The 22,426-nt window shown below is 36.5% G+C and overlaps 2 protein-coding genes across 4 annotated transcripts; both read left to right on the top strand.

Moving 5' to 3' along the window:
• The first annotated feature begins 2,645 nt into the window (after positions 1-2,645).
• LOC114150312 (14 kDa phosphohistidine phosphatase) lies at positions 2,646-3,613 on the top strand. Its single transcript, XM_028026660.1, has 3 exons — positions 2,646-2,896; positions 3,146-3,270; positions 3,362-3,613. Exons 1-3 carry the CDS (start codon positions 2,683-2,685, stop codon positions 3,452-3,454), a joined length of 432 nt encoding a protein of 143 aa, XP_027882461.1. The 5' UTR covers positions 2,646-2,682; the 3' UTR covers positions 3,455-3,613.
• Positions 3,614-8,256: 4,643 nt separating this feature from the next.
• Positions 8,257-22,386, top strand: firrm (fignl1 interacting regulator of recombination and mitosis). 3 transcript variants are annotated; one of them, XM_028026618.1, is made up of 25 exons: positions 8,257-8,406; positions 8,714-8,829; positions 9,434-9,473; positions 9,574-9,662; positions 10,188-10,292; positions 10,678-10,818; positions 11,274-11,436; positions 11,577-11,661; positions 12,189-12,327; positions 12,403-12,492; positions 12,585-12,649; positions 12,747-12,895; positions 13,398-13,527; positions 13,837-14,023; positions 14,828-14,910; positions 15,363-15,414; positions 16,505-16,594; positions 17,666-17,851; positions 18,331-18,450; positions 18,533-18,628; positions 18,717-18,830; positions 19,157-19,261; positions 20,324-20,404; positions 20,509-20,658; positions 22,048-22,386. In XM_028026618.1, the coding sequence occupies exons 2-25, from the start codon at positions 8,734-8,736 to the stop codon at positions 22,255-22,257; spliced, it is 2,766 nt and encodes a 921-aa protein (XP_027882419.1). In that variant the 5' UTR covers positions 8,257-8,406; positions 8,714-8,733; the 3' UTR covers positions 22,258-22,386. The 3 variants fall into 3 exon arrangements, with proteins under 3 accessions (XP_027882419.1, XP_027882418.1, XP_027882417.1); XM_028026617.1 differs by having other exon boundaries at positions 8,660-8,829; XM_028026616.1 differs by having other exon boundaries at positions 8,257-8,632.
• The last annotated feature ends 40 nt before the right edge of the window (positions 22,387-22,426 follow it).

Below are 22,426 nucleotides of genomic sequence, written 5' to 3'. Positions count from 1 at the left end.
AGATAAGTCTCCTGACAAACCTAGATGATGAGAACAACTGTTGGACTAAGAGGAACAGCATCAACATTTGACCTCTAAAATGAAGAGCATGCAGACTAGGAGTAACAACTTGGAAGGATCAGTTTCAAGGGAAATTTCCTCCAACATCCCATTGTTATTGATGTCAAGGCTGAATGATAAATGAAGCTAGCAATACACCAATACACCCTCATCTGCAAAAACGGTACTGTGTAGTTTTCTTTAGTTTTTCTTTATTCATTTGTGTTTCCTTTCCAAGAAGTCAGATATTCTTGTTATTTTTCAAAGTGGAGCTCTGATTAAATTTGACAGGAAAAGTTTCTTGGCCAAGTTTCCAGGGGAAGCTTTAAGAAATAACAATATCTACTTCCTAAGAATTTTGAACATACCATTTTCTAGGCAAAAATTTAAGAGTAACTCGGCTTCATCATGTAAAAAGTATACAAATTGAATTCAATTACTTGAGCTCCTTACAAGAACGATTCACTAGTTTTTTGTTGTTTTTTTAACTGGGGGTGCTCTTCCTTTCCTTTCTGTATATTTCAAAACTGTGACTCTTTAATTGAGCAGGTGGAATTCACGTTTGGTTAGTATTGGCCCCTGTTTATATCTTTTTGGGGTATTCATTGGTCAAACCTAATTTTCTTTTAAGAAAATGTCTTTCTTAAAAGAGTATGAGTATACAGCTAATTGATTCTGAAAGTTTACAAAAAAATCAACTAAAATAATACAGAATTTTGCACTATAAATGAAAATAAGTGAGATCTTTAAGTTTCAAAGTCTTCTAAGCACATGTGTGGTCAATGTATCTTCATCTGAAAACAGCAATAATAGCCAAATAAATTGTTGAGCTGGTGTCCTGCTGTTTAAACAATGTGAACTGAACAGACGTTAGCCTAAACTTCTTGGCCCTTCACCTTTATGCCAATCCCTCAGTAAAAGGTTTTCCCAACAAACAATGTGTAAACATTGACATATGTTTCATAATCCAAAACAGAATCAGAATTTCCAGAATGAGGATGTCATCAAGCAGAGAGGAGAAACAAAAGGAATGGACACTCTTTGATAATTCCCCTTGGGAATGGGAAAGCTGCAGTTTAATGCAGGAGCAGAGGCGCCTGCATGCTGACTTTTTCTTTTGCTGACGGTTCATTTCCTTCCTTTCTGGCTGGAGGCGTCGGACCGCAGCCACTGCTCCTTGACACTTTGCAACCACTTCCTCTTCCCCAGAAAACAATATCAACTCTTTGATTAACTCACACAGGACTGCGCCCTGGGTGAAATGAGGGTTCAGCTTTGCTTAAAACACTTAAAACAGATTTAATATGGAGGAGGCCATCTATCTAATTTTTTGTACCTGCTTAATGATTGCAGGGCATGTGACCTGATACCAACAGGAAAGGAGCAGAAGTCACCCTAGATAAATTCTATTCTTATTTCTTCCCTACTTTTGAACCCAGAAGCAAAACAATCTGACATAGAAAACTCTTGCCATTCTATAAGGCATCTGTTCTTTTCCTCAAATGTTTTTGACAAAAATGTTTAAGAAGTGCATTAGTCTTAAAGTTTTTGCATCCAAAAACTTTAAGACTAATGCACAGTAGTTCAAAACAAAATGATATGTAGTTTTTAAATTTTTACAAATAAATCATCGGAAGAGTCCTGAAAACTATTTTTGTACATTCATCAAATTTGGCCTTTATAAATGAGTGACAAAAAGAAACATTGTTGAAAGAAGATTTTAGCTTATATGCACATTGTTATTGTTGCACTTCTTCATGAACAAAACACACCAGTGATAGAACATGGTGGTGGCAGCATTATGTTGTGAAGATGCCATTCTTCCTCAGAGACAGGAAAGCTGATCACAGTTGACAGAAAGACGACTCCAAAACATTTGAGATTTGTTTGAAAAATCTGATTAGGGATGTTGTATGAAGCCAACTTGTAAAAATCCACAAATACGCAAAGTAACAAACATGTGTATTTGTGTGCAACTTGTCCTAGTGTCATAAAAATGCTTGTGGAAAAATTGTACGTTACCATAATTTATGGTCTCAGAAGTTTGTTGAAGGACATTAGTAAACATAAAGCCTCCCAAAAAGACAAGGAACAGACAGCCAGATCTGCAATGGAATTGGTTTTGATCAAAGCATAAATGTGCAGCAATGGCCCAGTCAAAGTCCAGGCTTAAATCTGTGACCAGACTTCAGAGGTGATATTTCTGGAAGAGGTCTCTGTCCAATATGATTGCTCTTCTGCTATTTTGGGAGGAAAAAATGGCAGAAATCTCAGCCTCTCATTGTGCAAAGCTGGTGGATAACTTGCAAATTTAAAAATATGTTACTTAAATGGAATACAAAGGCACAGCCCTTTAGATATTTCTCAGTAGAAATTGTAAAAAAAGAAGAACATGTATCTATTTACTGGCTATTCACAATGACTAAGGTCCAAATAAAAATATTTAAGTGTGTAGTGGTGGCGTGCAAACTCCAAGACGCAATAACGAGGTCTGTGTACAAAGCGAAACGTTTCATGTGTTTGCCACGCGAGGTCACCAGCGTTGACGCATTGCAAGGATTTGGTGCCAAACTGCAAATGCACTGTCGCTTTAAGACCGGAAATAGATCCTGACGCAAAAGGAACCAATCGCGTGAACGTATCATGCTCGGCGTGCTTGGCAGGTTTCTGATCAGTCGGAGGCTCAATGGTAGCGTATGTAGAGCTGTAGGCACAATGGCAGAAGCTCTGGCTAAAATTCCCGATGTTGAGATTGATCCCGAGGGGACTTTTAAATACATACTGCTAAGAGTTAAAGTAAAAGATAGCGATGCACAGAAAGACGTAGTACGAGGCACTAAAAGTGCGGAGTACCACAGTAAGTTCATAAGTTGCAGGTTTGCTGCAAGAGGAGCGTCAAGTGTGTCAGTTCTGCTTGAAGTGTTGTGTTTGTGCCCATCAAACCGGACTGTCCGCCAAAAGTTCAGCTGCACCAATTTTAGCATGTTTTCGAGAATGAATAGTGCAGACCATGGCTTTAGGAGCTTCACAATCAAAATAATTAGCTTTTACGTGTTGGTTATTTGACTTGAAGTAATTTAAACCTATTTTTATGCTATCCATGCAGATCACATATTTGAGAAGGTCAGTCCAGCTCTGGAGGCCTTAGGGATGGAGTGTAAATGCCTTGGAGGAGGGAAGATCGAGCACAACAACAAGGACAAGAAGATCAGGGTGTTTGGAGAATCCACGGTGAGTCTGGATTAAAATGAAAAAGATATAAAAAATGTTTTCTTCTTGAAATCTGTTGTCATAGAAGTGCTTTATTTGCTTCTTTTTTCAGGCTTTTGGGAAAGCAGACCACTCTGTGTCTGTTGAGAAGCTGAAAACTGTCTTCGGTGACTATGAGGTCACTTGGTCAGATGACAAAAAATAGGAGCCTTGTTCCCATTTCCAAATGCCTGCCTGTATTTATGACACCAAACCACAGAATAATACTTTAACCCTCTGGTCTGTTATCTAATTTAAATACAGCATTAAACTTTTTGGTCTCAGTGAAATCTTGTATAAAATGTTTCTATGTTTTTAAGGCCAAGTTCAGTCTTTTTTTTCTGTAGGTTAATCAAGGATCTTAAAATAGACTATTTTCCCCATTTTACCTTTCTGTTGGCATCACTTCATAAAAATTGGAGTTTGTTTGCCAAGCGTAAAGTACATACAGGAAAGCATGAGCAAGCTGGAATGACGGATGCATCCTGTTAAGCTGGGGGAAAGTGTATTGTTTTGAAAGCCACAGACAGATAAGAAAATTTTCTTTTCCCTTTCCATTTTGGCATCACACTCTCATTACAAGACCCTTTTTACAGAAAATAATGAATTTAGAGTAAATTGCTTTAGTTTCCATTTGCTGTTATTACAGTTATAACAACTTTAGTAAGTCAATTATTTTATCAACATTAATTTTAATGTTAAATATCCTAAAACTCACACATCTTTCATAAAGGTGTGTGAAATTTAAGGCCACAGGGGTTTGTTAGAGGACATTAGTGAACAAACAAATCAGGAATACATTTTTGTAAAAATTTAAATCAGGGTCATGTTTTAAAAACCATCATTCAATCAAGTTTATTTTCATAGCACAATTTAGCAACAAGGTGGTTGAAGGTCCTTTAATAAAAACAAAAAATTACAAAATTATAAAAACACCATACAAGAGTGTATTTTGAACATGTTATGAGGCACTGTTTAACGTTATCATCTGAAAATATGTCTGCTCTGAACCTACCAACAGTGTGAGAAGTAGAAGCAGTTAGGAGGCCTATGGTGACTCCATGGGAGCTGCAGAGATCTGCTGCTCAGGTGGAAGAAGGGAAAACTATAACTCAACCACACAGCAAATCTTTGTAGAAAAGTCACAAAAGTTGTTGAAACATAGTCTTTAGAAATGTATTTTGAAGTTTTCCACAAGCCATGAAAAAAACAACAAATATGTGTGAGAAGATGTTCTGGTCATATGAGACCAAAATGTAGCTTTCTGGCAAAATAACCACATCACCATGAAGACACCAGCCGTACAATGAAACATGTTGGTGGCAGCATCAGGCGGTGGTGATTTTTCTTTTTCAGCAGGTGAAGAAAACTGCGTGGAGCTTCATACTGGGCAATCCTGTTAGATGCTGCAGAAGTCTTGAGGCTGGGGAAGAGATTCACATTCCAGCAGAATAACAACATTTGAATATATAGTCAGAGCTCTGACTGCAACTTCAATTTATCAGAGCTAAATTGAAGTTGCATTTGGGTGTACAATGGCAGGGGTTAAAGTTCAGATCTAAATTTAACTGGGAATCTGTGTCAAAGGCATTCTACACAAGAGCTGTAGGAATACATAATTAGGAATAATTTGGGAGTGAAGATAAAGAAACAGAGCAAAACTACTACAAAAGGTTTGAGCACTCTGATTCAAATTTGTTCATGTAATATTGCAACAATCTGTACTAGTCAGCCAAACCGAAAGGGATTGTTGTAGGAATATTTCATATTCTGACTACATTTAATCAAGGCAAATATACCGTGGATGTTTTTATTTCTTGAATATGTTATTTCTCTGTGATAAATGCAGTAGCATATATTTTTTGTTTTTATTTATTTTGTAAGAAATCAAAGAGAAGAATTTTTTTTTGTGGTTGAGAGAGGTATGATCAATTTTTCATTTCTGTTTTGGGTGTTAAACACTGTCTGGATCTGAACAGAACATCTCCAAAGGCGTACCACACAGAATTCTTGCTATGCCAAGCAGTCATCCCCATTCTTTTGCTCAGGGATTTCCCCTGTCTGAAATTAGTTACAGTGAAAATAAGATGTGGCAGACAAGAACAGATTTAGCTTCTCTGCTCACACTGCCAGAGCTCTTATCGGTTGTACTTGACCCTCATCACGAGGTGCAAGGTGAACACTGACTGGGCCATGTTCAATCAGCCACCCGGCGACCTACAAAGAAAAGGGATCTTTCTTTCCGGTTTCCATTCAATTGCAACGTGGTTTCCTGCCAGGCGATAACCTTTACATTATCTGCAAACTGGAGGGTCAGAGTGGGAGATAGCATTCTTAAGCTCCTTAGACACATCCCTTTCTTGGAAAATGCATTAAATACCGTAAAGACTGACTTTAACAAACTGTCGAACATTACTCTACATTAAGTGGGAAATGATGAAAATGCAGCGTCATGTCTGGCAGAGCACATTTCTCCATTAAAAGTGGTTTTTTTTTTTATTGTATTATTCTCTCTTTTGTTATGGTAGAAACTGTCATGCTGTCCCAGACATCTTTCCTCCCAGTGGACTGAAACCAATATCACATTAGGAAAGATGTTAGGAAGTCACTTGTTCTTCCACTGGGAGGTTTCAGTCCTCCCAGTGGACTGAAACCAATGCCACTTTTGGAAAGATGTTAGGAAGTGACTAACACGATGTTAGTCACTTCCTGCACCTTGCAGCTCACACTTCTGGCTGCTAAAAGAGAAGCCATATAAATAAATACCATAGTTTACTTCCCTGCTTTAGAGCTTATCAGCAGTACAATAACTTACTGGCATCAATTCCTAAGGTCAGTTAGGTCAGAGAGAAAAATCCCAACTTAAAAGTAAAAAGCCTTTATGTGCTTTGCTTATTTGTTCTGAAAATTATGTTAACATTCATTAACCTAGACCTAGATACTCTTACTTGGTAATTCATTTTTTACAGTACCATTAGAAATGCTTTTATTAATATTCTACAAATACAGCATAAGATTTATGGAAGGAAGTTTTTATATAGAAACTCACTTCAGATATGGGAACTATTTGAAAAGGCTGCACAGAATTAAAAATAGCACACATAAGTGTATCTGCCTAAACATCGTAAATTTATGTTATCAGTTATTTCCATGCTGACACTAAACATCATAAATTTATGTTATCAGTTATTTCCATCGCACTATGTAACAAACAACAGATGTGCTGTATTCCTGGCTTAATTGTAATGAAAGCGTTCTGTGTTTGGTCAGGAATAAAACAGCATGTGGGGAAAGCACCTCGTTAGGAATGAGTTAGCTACAATTCACAAATGTCAAGCGTAATGATTATTCTTTTGTCTCATCTGTTGAAGAGCTCACTGCTACTTAGTATGTCCATTACTGAATTGTGAGTTTGTCTATGATCTCACACAACTTAATGTTTGTGTTTCATCAAATAATTACATGGAAGTACATTCAGTGGTTGATATACTATAAAATATTTCTCTAAGTGCCTTTTACTGGCGTTATTAATTTATACATGGAAATTGTAAAATGCATGGCATTTGTTAATGCTTATTTATCCCCAATATAAATAAATATGTATACTATAAAACAATTCAGCAATGGGGAGACTCTGTAATGGTGAATCTGTTGTTTTGTTTTTTTCATTGGCCTATCAATCTTAGTGATAGACCAGTGCATGATACCACAAACTCTGATTTAAAAAAAAATTATGTACCAGAAAAAATAGGCTTCCAATGGTTTTGAGGAGGATAATGATCCAATGTAAGATGTTGTTTGTTTGTTTCTTATTTTAACAATTGATGTGAAGTTTGTCAAATAGGTTCTTTCATTCTTCACATTCATGTTGTTTAAGCAAAAGTAATTTTCTCCTGACTTACATTATGTGTTATTTTATGTTAAGTTTGGTGTTGCTCTTGACAGTTGATTGTTATCATAGCAAAAAGTAACAGTCAGCTCATCCCACTTTTCTGTTGCCATCTGCAACTGTGGTAAGGATTATGATCAGCTTTGTGTTTTCTTTACAAGTATGACATTTTAACATATATTTAATTATATACAGCATTTCATGTGCAATATTGTCCTGTTTTGTACATGTTTTTAACAATTAATGTGCATTTTAGCTGTGTTTAATTAATACATTTTTAATTTTACAGCTGTTAAGGTTTGTTAGTTGAATTTTATTTAATTTATAGGGACAGAAGCTGCTGAACTAGATTTTTTCTCGTTATGTTTTAATATTTGATGCAATGTAACATTTCAGTTGTCACTTATAGTCTTTAAATGTGAAATATGTATGTGTATTATTTTTCCTTTTCTCTCTATATATATGCTACACTGAGCGTAAATATATATATATTTTTATTTGTTGCTATTTATATTAAAGATATATGATTATTGATGTAAATTTATGTTAAATCACACTGTACAATCACAGCTAGCTCACCCCTTTTCTGTTGCCGTCTGTAACTGTGAGTCAGAAGATGCTGGACTGATGTTAACCACCAACTTTATTTTTTTCTCTTCTTAACATAAATACAGTAAGCCTCATGTGTGACGTCAACTATTCTATTTATTTATTATATTTCAAGCGTTTTGCTTTTTTTCTTTACCAGAGCTTGTAGCGAGTATCGTTTATCAGAAAATTGAAATATCAGATAGGATTAATAAAAATAAGGATATTTAATACAGAAATAGATCCATATGTCCATTTGCTATATTCAGTACTTCAGGGCACCCTTACATTAATGCATTAATAATCCACCTCAAGAACCACAGTGAGTGAAACTAAACATGCTTTTCATCGCAGTAAAAATTTTTAAAAAAATCTTCTACCCAATGTTACTTTTGTCATCGATTTAAACGCGTTTAGTTTTGTCATTGGTTTACCCTTTGATTCCAACCAATGAGCACAAATGCGATGATTCGCGTAGTCCTGACGTCATATCCGATTTAAGCGCAGGCGCGCGGAATGTTATGCTTGTCGAAAATAAACCGTCAATACTTTTTACTTTGACAATTAAATAAAAATAAAAAAACGTTTAGGGCTTTTAGGATAGGAAAGAAAGAATACGTGTGACGTCAGGAGAAACACAGGTAAAGAAACTTGAGCTTAATCGATGTCCGGACTAAAAGATTCAGTCCCGTGTTCGGTAAACGTTCAGGAGTAACTAGTTTACCTGTAACAAGCTAACACTGATAGTAACATTGAGCTGTGCTTGCATTGTATAGGGTTAGGGTTTTCTCGGGTTCTTTCTCGCTATTCAATGCTGTAAATAACTTGATGTCAACAACACTTTGTCCCTCAGAAGAGGACTTACTGGTGAATATGAATGTGAATCATTTTCAGTGACTCCATTCCTCAGAGAGGGCCCTAAAATCCCCGTCCTTTTTTTTCTGCCAGCGTTGACCGACACTTTCATCATGTCCCAGACCAACACATCTTTGCTGGATGAGGTGGTGCAGTGGAGTCAGGAAACCTGTCGCCAGGAGATCAAGTCTGTCCTGCCTAAACTGACAATATCCTCCCGCACGGCATTTAATGACTCACCGTCTTATCCAAATAGGAATGTTGTGAAACGCTTTGAGTCACATAGTTTCGTGTCAGGATTTGGCTTGTGTACCCCTCTTTACCGTAATTCCCACGACTGTTAGAGTGTCAAATGTACCCCAACATTTGTTAACCCGGACAGCAGTTGAACTGCAGACTGCTTACCTTGTCTGTGACAGTGTTTGTCTAACCAACTGAGTAATGGTGACCTGTAAAATAAATTCATAATACACTGCATCACCACACAATGAAATTATTAGACATGCTTTCAACACATGGATTCATATTTTAAATAATTATTTCCACATTTAATTGTCTATTTATTTTACGAATGATTGACATCAGCTTTTTCTACAGACTGATGCTATGGCTTTTGACCATTTCAACATTTATACTATTTTTAACTGTAGTGATTTTTTTTTCCAATCTGTGCATTTCCAACATTATTTAAATTCTTACATATATAAGTATATATTTATTATTTTTTAATAGAATGGTGACACTTTTGACACATAATAGAATTGTGGTATAAAAACAAAGTGTAATAGAGAGCTTTTTCTTGACTGTTTCTACTCTTTGCATTATGAGGCTGCTACCTGGAATGATCGTCTACGTGAGTGATTATTCTTTTTATTAATTATTAAACATCACTGTGAATTTATTTTCTTAGCAATCCTCTCGTGAACCATCTCTAACGTACAAAAATCACACAGGTATACTGAAGATAATTACAGAGATGTTCTTGCCACACATTGGTTTGTCAGAACTGGAAGAGGAGTGTTTTTCCAAGATCCTACCAAAGGTGAATGAGTTTATGTTGTGGATTTTTATTTCAGAACCAATTTTAGAAATTTTATGTAAAGTGTCAACAGACATGCCACTACATTTTGTAAAATTAATGTTACTAAATAGTACATATGCTATATTACCATTTTAGGTTTCACATTTAATTGTTGAATAAACTCCCACTACGTTGCCTTAAAATATTGGTATTGCATTTATTTCAGAAATGTTTTTTTATGCAAAATTAGAAGTGAGCTTTCTTGTGATTTTTAAGGGCATGCTGGCCTGTGAACATGGGGAATTATGGCTGTCAACCACAACTTCTAACTTAAGAATAAAGGATGATTACTTGATATCTTTCAGCTGCCGTGTTTAAATATGTCTGTAATTCTTGCCCTAGGGAGAAAAAGTATTCCATAATATTTCCTTGCGGTATTAGACTGTGTTGTGGGTACTTGTTGATGTCTGATTTACCAATTTATTAACAAGTCTTCTGAAAAAGTGTAACAATTTGTCTCCCTTTGTCTTACACAAATGTGTGCAGGCAGTAGCAATGTTCGACAACATGATGAAAGAAATTATGAATCAAGTTGGCGAGCTTTCAAGTCAAAACACTGAACTGTGTACTTTTCTAAGGAACATTCTACAGGTAAACATACAAAGTGAGATTAGAAAGAGTACTATATCTTCATGAAAAGTCTTTCTGACCTTCAGGATCTGGCCTACAGATTCCAACTCATTTTGAAGAAGAAATTATAAGATGGTTCCAAATTAAACATCAAAGATTAACTCTCTAATCTGGATGAAATTTTTAAAATATTTTTTTATTAGTCCCAGAAAAATCTATCAAAGTACATCATGCATCTAATGTTCAAAATTGGCAGAGGCTCTTAGTTTTAATGCATTTACCGAATGCGTGTTCAGATCATGGCAAAATTTGTATTTGATTCTAATCTTTGGCTAATTATTTGGTTCATTTCTTATTACTAACTTTTCCTCTAACTCATGCTTGACTAAGATTTTGTGTCTTTCAGGCAATGGTGCAGTTAATCGATGCACTTTCCATTTGTGTGCGCCATGTTGCCTCATTTGAAGAAGGTCTTTGTTTGGATGCCATCCGTTCGCTACCGACTTGCATCCTTAAAGTCCTGAGAGAAACATTTCAACACTGCAAGGTTTGTTTTTTAGTTTGGATCCCATGAAGAAAGAAGGAAACAGAGTGTTTTTTCTACCTTCTGGGAAAGAATTAAAGAAAGCCTTCTCTTGATAATTTGCAAGTAATAAAGCCAAAACCAACAGCAGTTTAAATTGAGCTTCCATTCCAACATTCCAACTTTAACTCCTCTTCCTGGAGTTAATGTTGGGAAGGAGGTAAAAGTAGAGAAGCTTAAACTTTTATACTCTGAGCTTGAATGAGACCAATCAATAGTTTTTTTTAGCAAACTTATACCGTCTGACTCAATTTCTATGCGTTGAAAGGTATGTAAATGTGCTATGTTTACCTTTATTACATGTTTAGTGCATATTTTTATTACTTTTGGTATCTGTTTTTGTTTTCTTCAAATAACTAATGTAATCATTAAGTATAAAAATGTGTTCAACACCATGCTGTCTGTGTTTCTGTCCACAGGATAGTGAGATAGTTTATTGTGGCCGTCTGTCTCTGGTGGCCGATCTGCTGCAAGGACTTTTCAAGGAGGCATATTCCCTGCAAAAGAGTCTGCTGGAGGTCCTGGATAGGATCTCTCTGGACAGTAGCGCCTCAGATGAGGAGGTTTCTGACATTGTTACAGGTGTGTTTACGTGTGTGTATGGAAGTATGCATCCTTCTGTCTTTCATTGCAACACTGGTCACTGTGAAATTGTTGACTTTATTGTATCAGGGTATTTTTTATGCAGTTTGAAACTCACTAAGCATGTCAATGTTTTACAGTGATTCACAGCCTTCTCGATATCTGCTCCATTATCTCTAACCTTGACATTGCACTGCATGCAAACACGTGGAAGTTCCTCATTAAGTAAGTCCTTTTTTGTTCTTTTATTCTGTAAGCATGTTTTGTTGATCTATCTTGAGCTTTTTTTTTCTCCTTACATCGTGTCCCATATCAGACACGTTTTTATTTAGTACATAAATATTCTTCGAATCACATTGAATCACTGGCTGTATGTTTAGGGTTGTTGTCCAGCTGGAAGGTTAGCAGCTGGTCCAGTTTTAACTCTGCAGCATTTCACTGTCTTCTCCTTGTTGCTCTATTAAAGGTTAGATTTGTGGTGTTTTCTATTAACAGACACATTCCCACCTCACATTTTAGATGTTTAATTGTTAAATAATTTGAAAACCATTTACCATTTTCGCTTGACTTCAAATGTATCTTCCACTTTGTACTGGTCTATCAACTAAAATCCCAATAAAATTGTGTGGTTTGTGGTTGTATTGTGACAAAATGTGAAAATATCTAAGCATTATATTTGCACAATAATGGAGCTAACTTAATCCAGATTTAGACATATGTCATAGTTATATGTTTGAAATTATTTTGTTCAGACAGAGCCTGAAGTACCAGTCGTTGGTGGAGGAACAGCTGCACCATGGCGACATCGTCAACAGCTTGTCTGACAACTTGTTGGCTTCCTTACAGAGCTGTGTGGAGACGGCTGAACAGATAAAGCTGGCAGGTTTACAGGTTAGAAAGATCTAATTATTTATTTTAAAGTATCTCAAACCTCTGGCTTATTAATGTACTATGGACCTGTTGCAGGAGACTGTTCAAAGTCCGGAATACAAACTTTTCCAGAAAACTGCAAAGATGTGCAGATTCTTTGCTAACACTTTGGTTCATTACATAAAGGTACTGAAACCTTCTTTGTAACATTTTGTAACGTGTTGCTGTCTTGATTTTAGGTATTACCAACTTTTCTTTCTATCTTCTTTTCTTAACAGGAATTTAAATATTTTCTGACAAAAAAATCCAGCTGCTTTCACCAACTCTACCTCCAGATATTCAGGTACAAATGTTAGCTTAAAAAGTGAGATTTAACTTTCAAACATTTGTTCTGTGATTCCTGGCATACTTCTGATTATGATGAGCTTGGTGTCTTTCAGTAAGTCTCCTCCAAGTTTGTGTGCTCCGTCGCTGCCCACAGCTCTGGCTGGGGAGCTAAGTGCATCAGCTCTGGTTCCTATGGATGCTTTCCTGCTTCAGCTGTTGCCTCTGAGGCCCTTTGCTGAAGTTGTGCTGCAGCCAGACGTGTGTGAGTTTACATTTTAAAAAGTGTCCATTAAATTCCCTTTGTAAGGCGTCCACGTTTTCTTACAGTTGTTAAATATTCGTGAATCAACTTTTTAAATCTATTGAATTATTCTCATTACTGGTACGACATGATTTTTTTTCCTTCTAAAATTAATAGTCAATTCCTCTGTTTTCTCTACATTTAGCTATAAATGGAGTCACAGCAGCAGATAAATAAATAGCTGACCTTCCTTCTGTAGGCCATTTCATTTTCCTGATAAAGATAACATTTTAGAAGGTAAAAAGCTGCTACAGTGGTCAAGTCATGAAGAAACTGCAACTAAGTTGTTTCAAAGCCGAAACAGCAGACGTCGGTTATGAGCTACTTTTTCAATAAAACTTTGCTTCTGAGATGGAAACAGTAATTTTTTTGTCCAGGATAGACTGTTTATTGTTTGGGGTCTGTATTTGCTATGAACCCAAAACAAAAAGATACTAACATTCTCACAACTTCCTGCCTGCAGGGTTGAGCTCTGAGCACGAGCTTCCACATTTTCTCATGCTGGTGAATATTTTGGGCCAGCTGCTCAGCCAACCAGAGGAAGTGATGGAGCTTTGGTACTCTGGAAGTCAGTTTCCAGAAGACACACCAAGGTGATTGGGATTTCTTCAGAGTTTTTGTTTATCTAATACTCCAAGGATCCCTGATAATTTGTTTTTTTATTTCACTTTTGCCATATTACTTTAAAGTCTACTCTAATGTATGTTAGCAGTCATTCTATTATTTTATTGTGATTTCTCAGATTGTATTATATGTATATTTAATCTTTCAAACTGAGAATAAAGTCTTTGTTAGTACAGTGAGCTTGTATAAAACAGATGATTCATTATCAGGTTAAAGTAAAGCAGGTTTATGTTGACCGAGTATCAAAACATTTTCCTTTGTTCTTTCTCCCTTTCTAGGCTTCCTCTCTACCAGGCTATCTTTATTAGCTTCCGACAATGCTACACTGAACGTAAAGTACCAGTTCGGTTGCCAGGGGTGATGCTGAAGGGTCAGGCCCAGGTCGAAGTCACTTTGCACCAACACATCTGTGTACAGCTCTGTGCCAGTGTGGCTGTGCTCCCTCCAGTCTTCTTTCCTGTACTAGTAAGGCCTGCATGCTCAACCACTTACACACCAAGTTAACAATTATGAATATAATTAAAACATTTATAGCACAAATGTGCTACAACTCAGACCGGACTGGAAAAACTAACATTGGTTTGTCAATGAAGTTTGAAAATTAAACTTCCTTCTCATATTAGCAACAACCATCATGAATTCAGAATCAGCAAATGACAGTGTGGCCTAGAACCTCCAGATCCGACCCACAGACTATTATTGACTTAATCAAAATACCCATGTTCTATGTAGGATTTAGGAGGGTTCAATTCTCACTTTTTGCATTGTACGACTTTGAAATCAGTTTGAATGTCCTGTTAATTACAAATCAAATCAAACAAAAAGTGGAACCAAGTTATCATTTATTTAATCTAAAAAAGGTGCAAAAATATTCTGAGATTTTTTTTTAATTGTGACAAGTTTTATTCTTTGGAAAAGTCTTTAAATCATATAAGGGGTAACCACAAAATAAGTATTTTACTGCTGGAGGAAAGTACATTTGAGCTTAAATCTTGACTTGCAGGAAGTCTGTCTATTTGTAAGGATTCTGGTTCTGAAATGGAGTCTTTGGTTGAGGTTAGTTTCCAACCAAGTATTTAGTTTGGCAAGCAAAAAACTGCCTTTGTTTTCATGCAGGTGTTCCCCTCATTCAAGACAAGCTATTCTTTCACTTTCATTCTGATATGTCCGTTAAATATTCTTGTTTTTTTAATTGCCTCCCTGTGGTGCTTTGTGGTTTTTGGTTATCGCTGATCTGATTTCCCTTGTTCTTCTATTTCCCATCCTTAGGAACGTTGTTTGATGGATGCTGTGCTGCAGGCTGATACTCCAACAGCTTTGTTGGCAGTAGATGTGTGGTGCTTTACAGCACGGTTAGTGCAATGAATATGCCTTTTATTTTAAGTTAAAGTTCTGAAAATTTCACTTAAAATGAGGTCTCCGCTTTTTCTACTCATTACAACAAAGTAATGAGTAGTGAAACTATTTGCAGATTGAAAATAGCTTATATTTGACCCATTTACCAACAGGATATTATTTCAGAATCTTTCTTTTGCAAGCTTGAACTGTGAACTCAAAGTGATGAAAGATGGTATATTATAATATCTTAAAATCTTATAATAATTGTTATAGCACCTACACATACCAGGAGAGTCACAATAGGCTGCATTAATACATTTCCAGGACTTTGCCAAAGTTATATTTTTCAGCTTAATTTGCAAAGAAGTAAATGCATATCCCTCACCATTTGTTTAACTTGCTTAACTCTGTCTGCAAGTAAGCATTTTTAACATTAGTGACTGTTTAATTCAACTTATTCTTTCAGATACGGAACAGCAGAACTTTGCCTACATCATGTCCTGCTTATTGCTCAGCTGGTGGGTAAAACCAGAAGACATGTACTGTGTTGACACAAGTATTGAAACGCTTGCCTGTATCCACACATGATCTTTAATAACATCCCAGAGGTAATATATACTGTAATACCTGTTGCAGCTTTTCTGGGAATACTTTCCAGAACTTTGACAAGTATTTTTATCTAAGTATTCTTCCACAGCACATCTGTGAGGTCATATATATCCTGGAGGACCAGGCCTTCAGCACAGTTTCCACTCAAACTCATCTTGTGCAGCTAGTCAAGTTCTCCCAAACACATTTCCCTCCTCTATGACAGGTTTAATCAGTAAACGGTTGTCCCCAAATTGTTAACATTAGGAGTTTCAATCACTGGGACTAAAGGGAAAAGACAATCCTATGAAGAAAAACACCTTGTGCAGTGCAGTCATTCAAGTACCATGTCCCTGGCAACCATCTAAACCACGCTCATCAAGTAGAGCAGCATAATATGACCTTGTAATGTTATCTACTGTAGTCCAGTTCCGGGTTGTGTGACACTTATCACAAACCGGATATCAAGGTTTGCCTGCAGCTGCTTGAACTTGGTGATCCATTCCATGAGCTGTTCTGTGGACATATTGAGATAATTTGAATTTCCTGATGTTTGGAGGTCTGTAGATACTGTCTCCAGGCAGTGACTTCACAGATGTTTTTAAGAGCAGACTGCATGCCACGACACTGGATTTCATAAACTTCTTTTTGTATGAAAATTAGGAGAACACCTGAATTTGGTGATTTGGAGGTTTAGTTCAGTGTCTATTAAAGGGTAATTCCACTGTCTTTGCTGGATGTGAGCTTTCACTCTCCTAACTCTCCATTAGGCAAGGCAAGGCAACTTTATTTATATAGCACTTTTCAGCCAAAGACAATTCAAAGTGCTTGTACAAAAAAGTTAAAAACAACATACAACAAGAAGATAATAATAATAAAATTAAATTAAAAATCAAGCACATTAAAAATAAACAAAATAAACATTAGAATTTTGAATATAGTTAAAAAAAACAAAAATTTAAGAATAGGCAACGTCAAATAAGGTTTTTACCTCCTGTCTGTTTTTTTTTCATCCTCTAGGTGAAAGCATGCAATTCTGAGTGCTACCAGTTGTTACACCTGGGATTGCTACTGAGACGTATGGTTTTCCTCATGACCCCAAGCCACCAGGTAAGAGTCATTAAGATCAGAAATGCAAAATTGTTAGGTTATCAGAAAGAACCCTAAGGCGGGGCTGTGGAATTTTTAACTTACTGGTCAGTCCAGCCCTTTGGCTATGTACAAAGAGGAATAAATTTTAAGTAGTTTGGAAAAGGAGGAAATTGTTGGACAATCAATAATTTTGAGGATAAAGCTTTGTTTTGATGCTCTGCTGTTTGTTGTCAAAGCAGCTAGTATCTCAGGACAGTAAATGAGGGCACTCTTGAATCTGGTTTCTGTCACAAATGGGAAACGTATTTACCTTCAGCTTACTTTGCCACCAACAATGTAACTTCATATGTGAACAAACTTTCAGAGATTTTTAAAATGTAAAACAACCAGGGTTTCTACATTGTTAAGAGCATGGAAAATATAGAACTTGTTTCAGCTTTTCTAAGTATGGACAAGTGTGTACGGAATTGCATAAGAAATAACAGAGTGATTATAGGTGATAATAGTCTGAAAAATATTTTTATTTTTTGTATTGTTTTGAATCAATTCCTCTGGATCATTGTCATGATTTCTGAAGTAAAATAAATTCATAGAATAGATCAAGCATCAAGGTAATATTTTGAGATCATAAGTATTTAGTTATAACAAAATATCGTCTTGTTAACTAAAGAAAATGAGACAATTGAACAATCATCTTGAGAACACAAATCTGAGACATAGTTAAAAAATGTTTACAGAAAAAAAACCTTCGACATTAAAAATGGATCTTTGAAGATTTCCATTTCCTCACAGACAGTTGTAGAAATCAAAATCGGAATCGGAAGGTAAGGCTTTTTAAAGATCGGCAATTGACCAGAAAACTGCAATTGGTGCAGCCTGTTGGTTTTAAATTGTTTTACTTTCCCAGTTGACAAATTTTGGACATTTTAAACAAAGGGAAAAGAAAATGTCCTAAAAACAAAAATGCCAGGATCATCTCTTCTGTTAAAGAGATGACGTAAATAAATCTCATATTCTGGATTCTTCTTCAAAGCCTCAACCCACCCTGTTTATTATTAGAACCAATGATCTTAAGAATTATTTTTCCAGTTGGAGTTGGTGGCAGAGTTCTCACCATCAAAGGTGGAAAATCTTCCCGTGTGGCATCACGTCCTCGTCAGAGCTCTTTCTCAGGACGTCCGTCTTCGTGTGGAGACAGAAATCATTGCCCTGATGCAAAGGACTCTAATGGAGTGGGAGGACGGAGGATACAAACTGGGACAAGTGGACAAAGTGGTGAGGACAGTCTTGGATATTTGAGGTTTACCAATATTTCAAAACATTTTTGCTTCTGTGCATCAAAACTGATATGGGAACAATGGTTGGGCTCAAGAGTAAGATACGCCTCTTTTCGAGATTAAAGACGACTGACTTAGTCAAACATTTGGCATCTTCTGTGATTGTTTACTTTAGTGCTCTCCGTGGAAATTATTCAGACATCTGTTCTGTTTTAAGTGAATTAAGGACAGATTCACAATTATCTACTTACTTACAACATGAATATATCACATTTAGTGTCAAACTTTATTTGAAATAATCACTAGTAGACTGTTTACCTCACACTTTGACAACTGGATTGTTGCCTAGCAGCTGTCATTCAGGGTTGTTTTCTACCCTGAATGACCTTCAGGGTAGAAAGCAATACAGTGGAGCAGGGTGGAAAACTGATATTAAAAATGAATTATTTCTTCATACAATGTCTGTGTTGGTGCCAGAACGCAGCGCTGGGGTCGCTCCTCTCTCTGCTTCGAGGGCATCCTTCTCCTGAGGAACAGTGTTCATTGTCCGTATTGAGGATGATTACACAGCTGTGGTCACGAATGAATCCCAGTCAGGTGACAAAAGCACACAAATGTACACACACTAAATTAGTGAAAGAACTGAAGAATTATTTCTGTGTAACTTGTCTTAAAACAGTTGCAGACCCACCTTGTGCTCCAGGATACTTTGAAACTGCTCTTGTCAGCAACAACTGTTATTGTAAAGAACATTAAACCTGAAACCATTTCTCAGGTAATGTTTTTTTTTTTTTTTTTTTTTTACACATTAAGGGTATAAAAATGTACATGATATTTCTGTTGACAGCTCATTGTTATTTTAGGGTCTGTTGTGTCTGGAAGCTGTAGTTTCTCAGAAATGTCCAGATTATTTACTGCTGGCTGCTTTGGGGTTTCTCTCCTCCCTGGGAAAGATCTTTTTTCCTGAAGATTGCCAGGTAAAAAAAGAACAGATACATCTTAATAAATTATAATGTCTTCAAAAAGTTAATTTATTTCACTAACTTTATTAAAAATGTTAAACTTTTTAAAGGCTTAATTAAAACAGTACATTATTTATAATTGAATTTCAATACAATTAAAAAAAGTTTAAAAAAAACCTGAGTGTAGGCCTACTGAAAAGTACAGTAGTACACATGTTTACCTCATATCCTTATTTACAACGATTTAAGCAAACCTGTCAGTCCTGTTCCTGTGTTATCTAACTATACAACACCGTGTTAGAGACTTAAAACTGTATTTTTAACATATTTTGGTCTCACAGGGCCAGATCCTTCCTAGATTGAGCGGTGTGTTTGGAGCCCTTCTGGCTGACAAGTCTTGGCTGCTACATCAGCACGCCCTGGAGGCCTTTTCTTACTTTGCAGGGGTACCACATAAACTTCACCATTGTACTTTTTTTTTTTCAAATGATCAGTTGTGGCCAACTGTTTGGAGATTGACAGAAATCTTGTTTTTTTTTTGTTTTTTTTTTTTGGAAACTTCTTCGGCAACTCGCATTAATTGTATGTTGCTCTGTAAAGTGATTAGATGAAAAACAGTTAACTGCAAAGTTATAAAGTTGCAGAGTGTTTTAGTCCTGCCACAAAGTGACCTGATAACATACTTGCAATGAACTCAGGGGAAAGTGTTGACAAGGGAAGAGCAGCTGTCGTCATTGGTTTGCATCAGATGTGCTTCACGGGGGAGGATGTTGCTTCAAAACAGATCGCAACCAAATAAACCCTTCAAGGCAAGGTTCAGCTGCTCTGATCAAAGCTTCAAGGCACTTAAGAGAGTCCTGTAAGCGCCAGAATCATCACCTACAGAGCTTTGGATTGCATGGTGTGCAATGTTTCTGGATGCATTGTGAGGTGTAAACATCTGGACTCTAGCCTTGTTTTACAAAGAGGAGCAAAGAAGCTATTTCTTTCCAAGAACAACAAGTTGAGACTGACTTCTGCATGAAGCAACAAGATCGGAGTTGTTTTGCCTGTTGACTACATTTTTAGACTGTTAAGGACATCTGGAAAAAGGATTTTCTGGACACTTTGTGTTACATCGACAGTGAAACATCCTAAGTGCATTCTCTCTTTCAGATGAATTGTCTCATTCACAGTTTTGTCCAAAAACTGCCATGTTTAAGGAAAGCGTCAAAACTTCCTCCTGGAGCAATGTGTTGATGAATGATGCACCATCATGTCTCAGGGCAAAAGTGATAACTAAGTGGCTGGTATGAAAACAATGACATTTTGAGTGATTGTTTTTCCTAACATTAAACAGTTCCTAACATGAACTGTTTAATCTAGACCACTACACCATGAAAACAATTTGGCTAAACAACAACACAATAGTTTCCCGAAAAACAAAATCTGTCATTGACTAAACTTTTGGCCATGACTGTAGGTGCTTCAGCCTGACTTTAACATATTGTCTCCCTGTGGTGCTCAAGAATACAAACCATGAAGAGGTCATTTCCCAGAGTTTGTGTGTGGACGAAACAAAGACCAAAGTGATCAATTACCTAAGCAAGGTTGGTGATAAACATTCAATGAGAATGTATTGAGATTAAATGAGATTATTGAGATTAAAACAGGTTGTCGTCGATATTGTATGTTTTTAATTTATTTTTTGTAGACGGTGAATCTACTGGAAGATGTGGAGTCGCGGCTAAAGAGGCTGAAACTGGAGAAAGTGGTGATCGAGCAACACAATAAGAAACTGGAGAGCAAAGAAAGTGGCTCTGACAAACAGGCTTCTGAAACCGAAGCCATCACAGACTCTGAGGTTAGCAGCATCATTGAGCTCAGATTTATGGCATCTCTCTAAATGTGCACAGTCTTGTAATTGGTGGTAGACTGAGGCAACCTGCTTTTAAACTAAAAACTGATTACTAAGAACTAATTTAACATAAATTGGCAATCTATTCCTGTCTTGCTTAGTAACTTAAGCAAGTTAAATTTAACTTTGGCAACTTGTGTTGCATTTTTTTTTTTGTTGTGATTTGAGTAAATTTTTTTTCTACATTTCTTTCCAAACCTTTTGCTTTTTATGAAGTAGCCTATGCTACAAATATACCAATTAATATGTTTTAGTCAACTATTAGAACATGTGTTTTTCAAGCCAGATTAAATATACTCTCCTGAATGAGCTAGTAATGGATAGCGTAATGTTATCCACCACCCCTCCTGGACTTTCGCTCTGCTTTTAATACCTGCAGAGACTCCCTACTGCTGCTTGAATTAATACCTTCCCACTTCTATGAGGTGCATGAACTGTCAGAATCCACAGAAATTAATCTCAGCTCAGGCCTGTGTCCTGAATCCACTTCTGTTTTCACGATGGGCTCATAACCGCTCAGCTTAACATCCAGCCTTTTATATGATGAAATTTGAAAATGACGGCAGTAGTGGGGTCTAACTCATAGCGATGGGGACTGGTGTAAAGGTATCGACCATCTTAATTGATGCAGGGGAAATTAAAGAATTCCTTATTAATTTTAGGACAAGTCGTCGCGTTCTTCCTGTCATGTTAACTGCCATGGCAGCCATGGAACTTGGACTTGACATGAAGTGTAATAGTTCCTATATGAGGATAAAGTCCCGCCATAAGCTTTTTTCTTCCTTCTCATTTTGTCCTTAGGACTTGTTCTTGCATTAATCATTATTTACAGTGTGGTGAGTCGAATGTGCCTTATTTTATGGTCATATATTTTAGTGTGCCAGCGATGAATTCCTTCCGACAGAGCAGTTTCCTGTCCCAGATATGGCGCCTTAAAGTTTTGTAATAACACCCTAATTAGTTAAGCAGAGGTACAATATATGGAATCAATTACAAGTATTGCTGTTCTTAACTAAATAAAATCTAAGCCCTCTGATGGGAAATCTGATCATCTTTTAAGACTTATGACCCTACATAAACCCTGCTGTCACATAAAAACAGGCATGGTAAAAGAAGAAAATGTTGGACTGGTATTTTCATGCTTGTATAAAAAGGTAACCAAAAGCTAAATTTTACTGCTCTGTTTATTTCATTAGTCCATACTTCAACAAAATCTCTTAATCTGTAACTAGCTTACATTTCCCTGGATTGCTTCCATTATTTTGCTTTAAGCATGAGAGAGACATAAATAACAGTGAGTTAACTTTTCTTTGCCTGTAATTTCCTCCCTCTTAGCCAAGCCCAAAGAGAGCTCGACAGGAGACAAATGCAGAGGAGGAGTACGACCGCCACATCCAGACGGCTCAGAACTCTTTAAAAGCCCTTCATGCTCTCGTGGAGAGTAAAGCCAACACGACAGCACCACCTCCAACGTGGCTGAAAGCCAAACTTCAGCAACTGATGACCCTCATAAGAGAAATCACTTCAGTCAGACACACAACCTAGCATTTTCTCATTTTAAAACCCCTCAAGACTTATTGTACAGTGAATTGGATCTGTGTCAAGTTTTAGTTTATTTTGCTGTGTTTGATGCCGTTTATTAAATCTATTTAAATACTGAGCATTTGCAATTGATCCTATCAGCCATATTTTTTCTTATTGGTTCTGTTACATA

The sequence above is a fragment of the Xiphophorus couchianus genome, chromosome 9, assembly GCF_001444195.1.
Source record: "Xiphophorus couchianus chromosome 9, X_couchianus-1.0, whole genome shotgun sequence".
Lineage (NCBI taxonomy): Eukaryota > Metazoa > Chordata > Actinopteri > Cyprinodontiformes > Poeciliidae > Xiphophorus > Xiphophorus couchianus.
Note: the sequence above shows the minus strand (reverse complement) of the source record. Positions and strands in the feature narration are given on the sequence as shown.